This window comes from Salminus brasiliensis, chromosome 19, assembly GCF_030463535.1.
Source record: "Salminus brasiliensis chromosome 19, fSalBra1.hap2, whole genome shotgun sequence".
Classification (NCBI taxonomy): domain Eukaryota; kingdom Metazoa; phylum Chordata; class Actinopteri; order Characiformes; family Bryconidae; genus Salminus; species Salminus brasiliensis.
Window position 1 is genome coordinate 12,137,288 of NC_132896.1, and position 13,225 is coordinate 12,150,512.

At 42.8% G+C, this 13,225-nt stretch overlaps 1 protein-coding gene across 3 annotated transcripts in view; it reads right to left on the reverse strand.

The window, feature by feature from the left end:
- Positions 1-13,225, reverse strand: part of LOC140540721 (serine/threonine-protein phosphatase 2A 55 kDa regulatory subunit B beta isoform-like) — a 60,171-nt gene that overhangs the window by 25,689 nt on the left and 21,257 nt on the right. Inside the window, exon 1 of one of the 3 annotated variants that reach the window (XM_072663140.1) lies at positions 4,510-5,150. The exons of the other annotated variants lie outside the window; for them this stretch is intronic. Coding sequence (XP_072519241.1) covers positions 4,510-4,579 — 70 coding nt within the window. The 5' untranslated portion in view covers positions 4,580-5,150. Of the gene's footprint in view, positions 1-4,509; positions 5,151-13,225 lie in introns of those variants that run through there. 3 annotated transcript variants of the gene reach the window in all.

Sequence of the window (13,225 nt, forward strand, 5' to 3'; positions counted from 1 at the left end):
TGTGGTTCTTTACTGTAATATAAGGAAAGGAAGGACAAGCTAATAAGGGCCGCACTGGTAATTTAAGGCATATACCCCACTCTTACACCCCCCCCGCCAAACCGCCTCCCTGCCTATGCCTATGGGAGGCTTGTCAGTGCTTTATTAGGTCAGGGACTAAAGAAACCACATCTGGGGTAACAAAGTTGCCTCCTGAAATCCAATTACAAGTACCATGCCACTTTAGTAAATTAGACAAATTGGTATGTGTTGGGGGTGCTTCTCGCAAGGTCACCTCTCTAGGTCAAAGGGCCATTCACACTGACCACATACAGAGAGTGGTCTATTGAACTGTGATGATCATACTCCGCCATTTTAAAGAGCAATACAAGCAATTATATGTGTGTATAACCAAACCTCTTGTGCATTACACTGAATTAAGTTGAGCTATGAGTGATCCCACTGGAGAATTCCACCACCATCCCAATCTAGGCCATCCCCCTAAAAACCCAGTGGTGTCTGTGTGTGTATTTCTGTAACAGGGAGGATGGTCAAAGTGACCACGTCATTACAGATGCTCCCCACAGCCTGAGGGACAGGACAGTCACTTTGGAAACCAATTCCACCTCTGAGAATGACCACACTGGGCAGACGCCATCAGCACCGTCTGTGTTGTCCAGTCAGTGAATTATTGTGGGCTGGGGCTGATATTAAGCTGCAGGAGGAAGGGATGGGAAGGACACATAGCCGGTCACTATCTAAGCTCACAGACTGTAATAATGCGAGTGACACATTTGAGGGTGGAATATTAAACCCAGACACCCAGCATGGACAATGAAACACGAGGCAAACGGTCGTAAATTAGAGCCATCAGGAGACACAGGACGAAGAAAGGGAGTGGCTGTATGCTTCCAAAGCAAGCACAGATATGCAATCTTTGACATCTCCACTGCTTGTGGCAGTGTAATTATCCTGTTCATGCTCTGCCCACAAATGCATTCTCTCTTAGCATCTGCTGCAAGATTGCTCAAGCTTTACAGAATGACATCTAAGTGACCTACTGGGAAACTGTAGCGTTTCTCAATATAACTACATTTGTTTTGTATGCACCTGAATTGTCGAGTATGTCACTGTTAGATACAGTTTATGGACAAAAGTATTGGGACACCTGCTCATTCACTGTTTCTTCCCAAATCAAGGGTATTTAAATCAAGGCTACCAGATTTGATTGCATTCAGCGACAAGAGCATTAGTGAAGTCAGGATGTTGAATGCTCACCACCCCAACTCCCCAACCTCACAACTCATCCCAAAAGTATTGGATGAAGCACTATTGTTCCAGCTTTATACCCCTTTAGCCCATGCCAGGAGTGGTACCAACAGGTTCATGCCTATCTACTCAGAGAGTCCTACTCTATTGGCAAAACTTCTTTACAGTGACTAGACAAGCTGTGTCTGTAATAGGTGAAGGTATCTGCAGCTGAGTGCATTCATTAGAAGGGATGTCTACAAACATTTGGACATATACTGTAGTTGTGAATCCTGACTATTAGAGTTATGCCCAATGTTATTTAATGTTAGGCAGTGGCAACACTAGTGGATGTTAACCAGTGATGATCCCTGAACATTAGTGTTAGACACTAATGTGTTGGGCACATTAATACTTATGTTCCCTCAGTAAAGAGCCCTGGCACAGAGGGCTCATTTCGTACAACAGACTCAAACCTGGTTAGGCTGCTCATCATCACATTCTCAGGCATCAACGTATCAAGGACATCCTGAAGGTCCCATCTCACAGAATTGATCCCATTCATTAGAAATCAAATTTGACTGTATAATTCCACTGTCACTTGCGACTTTATTGGACGTTAATTTAACCCATTTAGTCAAATTCCCAAGGGTTTAAACAACGGGGCAGCTAGCTTTCCTGTATCTATGTAGACACCCTCAGAGAAAGAAAAATCATGACTGGACAGGCTTCCATTTGCAGTTTCAACAGTTTAAGCCTTTTGTTTCCAACCAAACCTACACAAGAGTAGTACTATAATACCTGTAATACCAGCAGAGTCTAAATACAATCCAGTTGCATTGAAAGACTGCATTTCTGGGTGGAGCATGGATAGGTTGACTGAAAATGTTTGTAGAGGACCATTAGCATCCAGACAACTGAACAAACTACTGAGAATGATGCAAGGCGTTCATCTGATGGCTGATCTTCCTTATACGATCTGCAGTTTCACACAAAGCCCACTGTATTCTGCTTACATCTTACTGAATGAAGCCAACGTTTAACGGGTATCCAATGCACTCAACGCCCCCTAAAACCACCTCTCTGTGAGAGGAGTACCTGCATACATATGCATGAGAAAAACAGTGCCAGGGCATTTAGAGCCAAGAGGGTGTGGGTTGCTCACGTTGTGTGTGTGTATGTATGTGTATGAGGCAGAGAGTCTGTCTCCAGACAGAGTTACAGTGTGATTTACACACTGGCCTGGGGGCCTTCAAGGCAGGTCATAAACCAAGGGCCTCTGAGCTTGCATGCTGCTGATTGCATCTCTCCACTGGGTCCGTTTTAGAGAGGCTCCCAAAGCTATAGATCATTGCCCAGGAAGGTGCCCTCTGCTGGGAGAAGGTCCAGGGATCTGCCCCCATTAGAGCTCCATTCATGGTGAGAAGAGCATCACGCACAAATGTGCTGGACTGTGTCCATTGTCATGCGTCCACTCACCAGGTCACAATAATTATGAAAATAATTAGTAAAAGCACGTCGCTTGTCAAGTCAAGACCTTTTAAAGCATCAGCTGTCCTTTACATTGTCCAAGCATTTCATGATGAATGGACCAATATAAATGGCCTTAATGTTCTCTGAATAAAAGCTCTTTTTATACTGACATACATTAGAGTGCAAATGCGCATCTATGTCTAGCACTCGCCACAGGCCATGCTGTAGAACAGCAAGGTGCACTACAAGGCACAATCTGCCAGACAGAGCTCTGCATTTTCTTCTGAATTTTGAATCAATAAATCATGTTATTTATAGCACGCTTGATCCACTGCAGGGCAACTATTCACAAAGAAACCTGGCATCAGTGTTCACATCACTGCTCTAAAAAAGAACAGAGCATCTGAAGGTGATTTTGCTGAACATCGAGCACTAATCACACGAGACACGTGTCATGTGTAACGCTCTAAAAATTTTGGGCGAGTCACTCAGCACGTCATAAGATCACCCAAAACCAGAACATGGTTTTAAAAAGGCCACATGCGCAGCAAAATGTCCAATGTTGAATCCACCCTTACAGCGCTCCACCAGTCTGACACGAACACTGTGGGTATTAACACGGCAAGTGTTGATTCAACACTGTGGTTGTGGAGGTAAAATAAAGATTACGGCCTATTTTGTACACAGCAAACACAAAGTATAAGCACATTATTACATATTATTATGTTTCTGAGCACACAATCATTGCTTTGCCACCAAATGATCTGGCCTTTAGTAAAGGCACTGATTGTGCAGCCCTTTACTACAGCATGTTTGAGCAAACGTATGAACAAGGCGGGGTCCTGTAAGCAACATGTACAGCACAGTGGTCTACCTAGCGAAAATAATCCCCCCTTTCAAACCTATCAATGGAACCTCCATCAAACCCTAACCACTCAAATAGACTGACGCAGACTATCTAACCTATATCACCCCCATTCAAATGCACTGTAGCAACCTACTTAACATATACCACCCCATTCAAAAAACCCATAGCAACCTACCTGACCTCTATCCCCCTGTATTCAAATACAACGTAATAGCCCATCTAACCTATATCACCGCCGTTCAGACATCCCATAGCTACCAACCTAACCTATATGGTCATAACCCCCCCCCCCCCAGTCAAATATACCATAGCAGCCTTCCTGACCTATATTATACCACAGCTGCTTATCTGACCAATATCACCCCATAGTAACCTACCCAACCTATATCACCACTCTATTCAAGCACACAATGTACTATCCTGTATAACCTTCCCCTTCAAATACACCATAGCAACCTTCCTGACCTATATCACCATTCTATTCAAGCACACTATTGCAGCCTATGTAACCTACTAGCCTGTATACCCCACCATTCAAATCCACCATAGCAACCCATGTCTAACCTATTTCACCACACTATTCAAATACACTACAGCTATGTCTATGTAATGTTCAGGTCTGTCTACCCCATTCAAACACACCATAGCAACCCATATCTAACCTATATCACCTCACTGTTCAAAGCCACAGTGTACAAGCCTACATAACGCCCCAATTCACAAACACCATAGCAACCCATATATAACTCATATCACCACACTATTCAAATACACTACAGCTATGTCTATGTAATGCACTAGCCCAATACACTAGACAAATAACCTAACTAACCCATATCACCCCCACCACCCATGCCAACCTCCCTACATTTAGTACACTCTATTCGAGTGCACCGCAACCTACACCCCTCAATTTAAATACACGACATCCATCTCCATACCTTCGGTTGCATAGTTGTGGTCCCGAAGGAAGCTGTTGTTGATTTTGCGGTTGTCAATCTCCTCCTCCATTTATGATCCCGTTAGATCGGCGACTTAAGGCGGACATGCAAGAACCCATCGTGTTCCTCCAGCATCAGCAGGCGGTGGGCGGCTCCATGGCGCTGCGTGTCAGCACGCCGGTAGCTCGTGCGCTATAGGTGAACGATCTTCTGCTGCTGCTGCTGCTGCTGTTGCTGTTGCTACTGTTTGTCCGGAGGCTCTTGTCCTTCCTCATCGACCGCCTGAAATCAGAGAGGCGTCCCAGGGCGAGCGGCAGAGAGAGAGAGAAAAAACTAGACCTTCAGCAATGCGCCTTCAGAGCGCGCGACCCACGACAGACGGATAGACGGATGCGTTGCCGTGCAGTCCTCTCTCGCGCTGTGAAACGAAGAAGAGTGGCGTAGGGATGGGGGGAGGAGGGGGGGGGCATGAATCGCCGTAAATGAGGATTTGAGTTAAGATCGGATTTAAAGGGGGAGGGGCTGAGCCCTGCGCGTTCGCTCCGTCTTCTCGGTCGCGCGCCTGATGGTGCTGCGCTGCTGCTGATCAGTCTATGAGGGTATTTTGTGGCTCATGACCGTCTTTTGCTTTCTCACCCGCTGCGTCTCAGAGCTACAGAGCCAGACCCCGCCCACAGAGATGACAGGACCCGCCCACTTCGGTTGGTGCTGTCCAGTGCTGAAATGACAGCGCTTGTCAATACGAGCTGAACGAGCTGGACACGAGGGCCGAGCAAGAGTGGGTAAATCTACTGGACCACCCACACTGAAAAGAGCACGATTCATCATTGAAAATTGAGTGTAGTGTGTCTTCCATTCACTGACACAGGACTGAAACCACTACAGGTCTCCACTGTCACAAAAAACTGCTACCATTATATGCAATGTAAAATGGAAACTGATAAGAACTGATGAATGTCTTACTATGAATATAGATTGTTCTAGTATACTGAGATTCAGTGAGTGGTTTCCTCGCCAGATACTATACATATACAAGTACTTCACAGGAGAAGTCAGTGTGGAAAGATTTTATACTGAGGAATTTTGGAGCATTTCTACTATGAAATTATGACACAATATAATGTCATTATATGTCAAAAACTAAAACAGCAAACAGCAAAATGAAGCTACAGGGTGTTTGTGTGACAGCGATGATAAGCATTTTTCAATCTCATCTCTGTATGCTTTGTCTATGGCTGCTGTCCAATGAAAAACATGTATCTCTCCATCGTTTTCTCCATCGTTTGAGCCCTGTAGCTACACCCTGTAACTGTGTAAACAACTTTGGTGAATAGACCAAACAATTCTCTTATTTTACATTAAATTCCATTCAAATGTACGGACATTTTTGCTTGCCATTTTGGAGATACATGTTTTTCACTGAACAGTGATGATATACACACAGTATCTGAATGTACTGCATTCTATTGAAAGTCAACAGATGTTCTGATCTTTAACAGACTAATGATCTTTAACCAGTTCTTTAATCAGTCTCATTGCCACTGGTGTATAAAAATGGGTGGTTCTAAAGAACTCGCTAAATTCCAGCGTGGTACTGTAATAGGTTGCCACCCTGGCAGGAAATCAGGTCATAAAATTTCTTCCTTCCTAAATATTCCACATTGTTATATTACAAATCACGCTCCTCTATCTGGAAGTCTGATGGACGAGTCAGGGTTTGGTGAATGCCAGGGAAATTTTCCCTGCCTGACTAGTTTGGTGGAGGAGGGATAATGTTATGGGGTTGTTTTTCCAGGGGTTGGCCTTTAGGCCCTTTATCTCAAGGGAAATCTTAATGCTTCAGCACACCTAGACATTTTGGACAACTGTATGCATTTAACTTTGTGGAAACAGTTTCAGGAAGGCCCTTATCTGTTCCAGCATGACTGTGCCCTAGTGAACGAAGCAAGGTCCATAAAGGCTGGTTGGGTGAATGGTTGGGTGAGTTTGCTGTGAAAGACCGTGACTGGTCCTCACAGAGCCCTGACCTCATCCCCATCAAACACCTTCGGGGTGAACTGAAATTAAGATTGTGTGCCAGGCCCTCTCATTCCACATAGGTGTCTGACCTCACAAATGCTCCTCTGGACAAATGGGCAAAATGTAAAAACTCTTGTAAAAAGCCATCCCATAAGCGCAGAAGCTGTTGTAGCTGCAAATTCTTATTTTTAATGCCTATGGATTTAAAATGAGATGTCATAAAAGCTGTAGGTGTAATGCAAAGGTGTCCCAATACTTTTGTCCATATAGTGTATGTTTATTGCGATATTAAAAAATACAGGAATCTTCACCAGAAGTCACCAGGAGTCAGCAGAAGTCAATGATGCAACATGACATGATATTAATAATGCACTCAGTGTATCCAAGATCGGAGTAAAATGAATGATATAGGGCAGGTATAATCTGCTTCTAGTAGATATGTCATTGAAACAGTGTAGAGTTTCATATTGGATCAAGTGGCAAAAATGTTGTAGACAAGACAAGACAACCATTTTCACTAGTAATGTTGGACATAGATGGAATTTGGCATCCGCCTCTGCCTTTAACCCATCCGTGCAAGTGAGCACACACACACACACACACACACACTAGTGATTAAATACACACAGTGACAGTGAGCACACGTGGCTAGAGCAGTGGGCAGCCATCATTGCAGCGTCCAGCGGAGCAGGGAGGGTGAAGCGCCTTGCTCAAGGGCCCAACAGTGGGAGCTTGCCAAGACTTAGTATTGAACCCACAACCCTGTTTAACCATTAAACCACTACTGTCCCAATATAGAATAACAAGTTTTATATAATTTGACATTGCACGTGATTTTACACATCCTGCGATGTGACTATTGCACATGAACACATTGGGATGGCACATATTGTTCAGCACTACAGCAAAAGCAGTCCTGTACACAAATGCAGCAGAAAAATAGAGCGAGTGAGAAAGAACACAAGAAAGGTGTCAGGTGTCTCGCAGGCAAAATCTCCAGATCCAGACTTCAGGCGGATCCTTTTGTGACAGCGAGTCTCCTTAAGTGATCGCAGACCAGACAATGATTAATTCGATTAGGAGCCTTGCTGTGGGCGCATTAACTCAGGGCAAATTTGATTTCCGTGCTGCTTTTAATATTAGACTCTGCAGGGACTTTCTCTGCTCCACTCCATCTCTGAAGACACCAAATTCCCCATCTTCTCCCCCATCTGCTTTATTGTGCTAATCCATCCCACAGCACTGTTAAAAAAAACCTGATCTGCAATTCATAGGTTCTCACACAGGGGTATTTTATATGTGTAGTTGAACGTCTTCCTGCTGAAGCCAATATTGATGCACATTTGCAGTATCAACTGACTCAACATAGCAGGCTGGTACTGCATTAGACACATACTGTGGCCGGGATATTCTGTTTCCTGGAGAGAGACCTGAGACCGCCATAATGAACTATGGTTTTATCATAAATCCACGAATCATAACATGTAACAGGTATAGACAGTTTTGCCAGTGCTTACCATTTGTTTGTGGCTATGCTTAGATCACAGTTTGGATAATCAGGGTGTTGTGCTGGTCATGCTATACCAGCTTGCTAGTTACCATCTTAAGAAACAGAGCACAGCGCTACGAGTCCTTTTTGGTAAATGAAAGCCTTGTTTCAGTCTGATCTGATTCTTCTGCTCCTCTTTGATGCATCTCTACTCCAACATGGCCCTGCTTTCACACCTCCTCATTCCCCTGAACACAGTGCTTATCATTATTTAAACACGGTGACAAAAAAATCAATGATTTTCTGTCAAGAGAGGGGGAGGCTGCAGCTGATGACAAATTCCACCTGGCATCTTTTAATGATCAACAGGGCAGCTTGGTGTCTGTCTGACGATGAAAAGAGGGAGGAAGGGAGGGAAGGGATTGGATGGGAAGGGAGACAGATTGCAAAAAGAGAGGGAAAAAAACAGAATGACCAAATGAGAGGAATAGAAAAGCAGTGAATGCCAGTGAAGAGGCAGGCTGCTGCACTGAGTAATTAGAAAGATATCTGAAAGGGCCCAGTAGAGGCAGCAGTCTGATCAGAGGTAGTGTCTTAATTATTACCTTCTTCAGACGCTATACCTTTACTACCACTTCTACGCTCTGTCTAAAATCTAATACCCTAATGCTTCTAAATCACATAAAAGAGTCTGCTGGTGTTTAATCTAGGGGTGTGACTATTGATTGTATTAGTAAAAGAGTAATCTATTATTTCTAATCTAATTCTTTTCATGATTAACTTAGTTTTTCTAACTTAGTAATTAACTTTTTTTTCAAAGCTATACATTAAAATAGGCAAAACCCAACCTCTAACAAATTAGGAAAATATGTGTATATATCTATATATTGACCAACTAATCATGACAGTCCTAGATTCTGCAGTTCAATAATGTGTAGTTTAGATGCAGAACAGACCCTCTATTATCACCAGCAATGCCACAGTCTGGGTAGATAGGATGGCTATCCCTCCTTCCAATTACTCACAATGCTAATCAGTGCTGGTGTCTGTTAGCTAAAGGGGGCGGCCAGAGAGCCCCCCCCCCCCCTTACTTTAATATACTTACTTTAATATTTAGCTGTGCCACAATTACTGGTCAGGCCTTAAAGATTGTTTGAAGGAGAGATGTTTATGTTATGATTGAGATGTTGAAGTCAGCTCAGCTCTACATGGCATAAGGTCACATACAGGCCAGAAGAACTTTCCCATTCACTTATTTCTTCTCCTTCACATCCTTTAGAGATTTTAGGATGCCATGGCTTATAGTCCAAGGCCTACTTAGACCTACTGGAAACCTCTCAGCCACAGCCTCCTATTAAAAGTATAAGATCCTTGAGGAACCTTTGTAGATTATTCAGTTTGAAACTGTGGAGAAAACTCTTAAGTTTCTTTACAGAATCTTTAAGAAAATGTTTTTAGAAGGTTCCTCAAAGCACCTTAAGAGTTTCCTCCACAGTTTCAAACTGAAGAACCAACAAATGTTCTCAAGGATCTTCTACTTTATTTAAAACAAAAATATGCTCACCCTAGCATTTGGATGAGATGTTTTTAAAAATGATGATCAGCGCACACTCAAACAAGTGTGAACCTGTATCTTTTTACTCTTTTTCATATTTGTCTTCTTTGTATTATCTCTGTAATGCAGAAACAATTAAAATCTTTTCATTTTAAACCTTGAGTCATGGTCATCTTTTCACCTTTTGAAATCATTAGGACTGTGAATTTTCATATAGTTGTCAGTTTTATCTCAGTCATTTTGTGGTAAATTCCCAGACGAAGTTAATCTTACAGATCATAACATAACATATCTGCTGTTGAGCTGTTCAGAAATGTTGTATTAGTGACAATTCAGAAAGATGTGGTGGAGCTTTACATGTCACATGCAACCCCCCCTCTTCCAGCTTGGTATTATTGTGTGATAAGGGGAGACCAAGCTAGCATTTGTAATTGGGCAGGGAGAGGGGGTTGGGCAAGATAATTCAATAAAATAAAGGTTCTTAGCTTGAATATGTGATTCTAGAACAACCTATAATTGATCTAGAACCTAGAGGTTAACTGAATATTAAAATGGTTCTTTAAAGCATGTAGGTTAACCAAAAGTGGTTCTTCTGTGGAATAGCCTCAAATAACCTTTATTTTTAATAGTGTATAAAGGAAGGCTACGTCATGGTCTTATGTTCCATTAATTAGAAAACAAAACATATATATATAAAATATAAAATATAAAAATAAAATAAAAACAAACAACAACAAAAAGTGAGGCCTTGGGGCTTTCTTTGTCTGCAGGTTAGCCCATGCAGTGATGTGCATCAAGGCTGCACCGTGAACATGGTGAACAATTATACCACCATGATATTTAAGTCATGGCTAATTGCTTGCATTGATGTGTAGTAATTGTCTGACCTGGGGGTGCCTCTCCGTACCTGCCTCTAGATGCACCATGCCTCCAAAACAAGTTCGTTATTATGGATCAGCAAATGAACTGGATCTTGACTGACGACAGCCATGGTGTTAGAGCATGATCCATTGATACCTCATTATTGATTTTCTTCTGAATGAAATGTTGTGCTAAATCGAGCACACATTGTGATTATTATTGTTGGACTTTTGCGTGGGATGGTTATTACCTTAACTAGTGGTCCAAAACAAGCAGCATTCAAAGAGCTTATTTGCTCATTGCCAGACGGCCTGCCTTCACATTAAGAGTAGAACCCTCTCCTTAAAGCATTCACAGTAATGGGATTTGCATGGGGGACCATCTGCAGGGTGTGCCAGAGAAAGACTAGCAAACATTCACTGACTGAGAAGGCTGAGAAAATCCCTTTTCAACCAGCTGTCTCTGCTGAATCCCAATGGAAGAACTTTACCAAGTCTGACTCTGGTGCTTGCCACCACCCAACACATAGAGAATCAATGCAATGTGTTTTACTATGACATTCATTAAACCTGGCAGTTCACACACCATTATGCAGGATGGAAATTGCTATGGAACAGCCAGGCTGTTGCACACAGAGCGAACATGAAAATCATAATGAGAGACATTACGAGGTGTGTGAGTGAGTGAATGAGAGAAAGAGAGAGAAAGAGAGAGAGAAAGAGAGCACAGCAGAACCAGATGGATGTGTAGTTTTGGTTGAGTGCTTTAAACCCAGCCCAGAGGCAAGCCTCTTTGTCAGCCAGGTTTACATGTGATGTCATTCCAATTAAAGAACTGAGCAGCTCGCTCCATCGCTCAGTTCCCCACTGGCATTTGCACTTATCATCTAATGAATGGACACACAACGCACAATGACAACTCATCAGTGCTGTGGTTCCTTCAATGAAAAGAGAGAGAGGCATGTGCTCATGCACTGCTCACGAGAGGCACTCCTGTAATACACCCACACACACACACCCCACACACACTGTATTTGCCTATGAAATTCAAATGCATGGTTATATGCCATCATAAATATTCCAAGACATAACAGCATATGCTCTGTATGTTGCTTTTTTGTATGGGTAGACCTACAATAAATATATGGGATAAACAAGCATACTCACACACATATTCCATAGTCATACATACATGCACAGACCCGCACATTTACCCTATCAAAATCAGTATATATTATTATATGCTTCCAATAAAATCCTTGAGTTGTATATTTCCAGAATATATTTTTTTTTGTTTGGACATAAGTATGTGCACAAGCATGCAAATAAACACACACATACACACTATTTCTGCAAATTAGCATACTACATAGAGACCTGCATAAAAAAAAAAAGACATAGACATTTTCCATTCAGCACTCTAAGCTGCCCCCCGCCTCCAGCTCTGACTGTATCGGGCATGGCACTTCTCTGGGGGAAATACTTTACCATCATACTGGTTGCTAGGAAACTGCTTGTGGTGCTGCATTGCTATGCAGTACAACAGCTGTCTCCATAATTGGATCATTAAAAATCTTAAACGTCATAATTCCCCTCATATTTATCCTAATGCAACTCGAGCACATCAGAACATCTTTTCCAACATAAAGGTTAATAGCCTGGACACCCAGAATTACTCCTGGAACGACTTGCTTATTTGCTTATTTGAGGAAGCATGTATGACCCTACACCTAGTATTTAGATGAGAATGCCATCCGTTCTTGTAAATAATGATTTTACCAACTGACCTAACTAAGGGCTACTATCCAGGAAGAGGAGGGGGATTTCCACATATGTGCATATGCATGTTTCATTCATGCCGTGTAGATGGGCTGAATTTTACCTTTATATCTCTGTGTAATTGTGGAGAATGTTCAAGCTGGGCTATTAGGCATTGTTGAGAGATAATGGCCTCTCCTCGTTTCAGCACTCCGGACAGCTCCATTTAGTTTGTCCAGCATAGTCAGCAGGTCATGGGATTCACCAGTAATATAATTGGGCTATCAGACTGGTAAAAATGTATGAGGAGACGGGACACAAAGTAAAACACATGAAGCTTCTCCCTATCTCTCTCGCTCCCTCTATCTCTCTTTTGTTGTTTTTCCCCACGCACTGTCTAAATTTCCACCATTCCATTCATTACGTGTAATCTTTTAATTGTGGCTACAGTCCTGGAGCAATTATCTGTAATTACACCCATCTCCTATTGCTATTTTGTATCCCCATAGAAGCGAGATCCTCCCCTCTTCTTTTTTTGGCTCTTCATGCTGGCAGTCAAAAGGACCCAGAGCCTGTCTGGGATCAGATGAGTGGAATAGCTCGACTCTAATGATGAATATTTCAACAGAATGAAGACGGAGGTGGAACAGAGGGAGAATATGCCCACAGCCATGTTAAAGCAGACTCTTAACAAGCACTACTATAGGACTACACATACTTTTTGTACCCACCCCAGCCCCCTGTCTCCCCTGCCCTGACACACACACACACACACAGTAATCTGCAGGACAATCCTATTTGGCCTAGCAGCTGCCAGTGGAGATCACAGGGAGGAAGGCTGCAGTAGCCGTACCCGCAGGGATGCCAAGCTGTCGACAGACAACCCGACATAGGCCACCCGCTCAAGTCCCGTCTCTCTCTCTATCTCTCTATCTGTCTCTGTCTTGCTTGCTGTTTGTCTTTCTAAATGATGCTGTCTTATTAAAACCTTGTAATCCTAGTGTGTGTGTTGTGTAAACACTTGGGCAACCATAA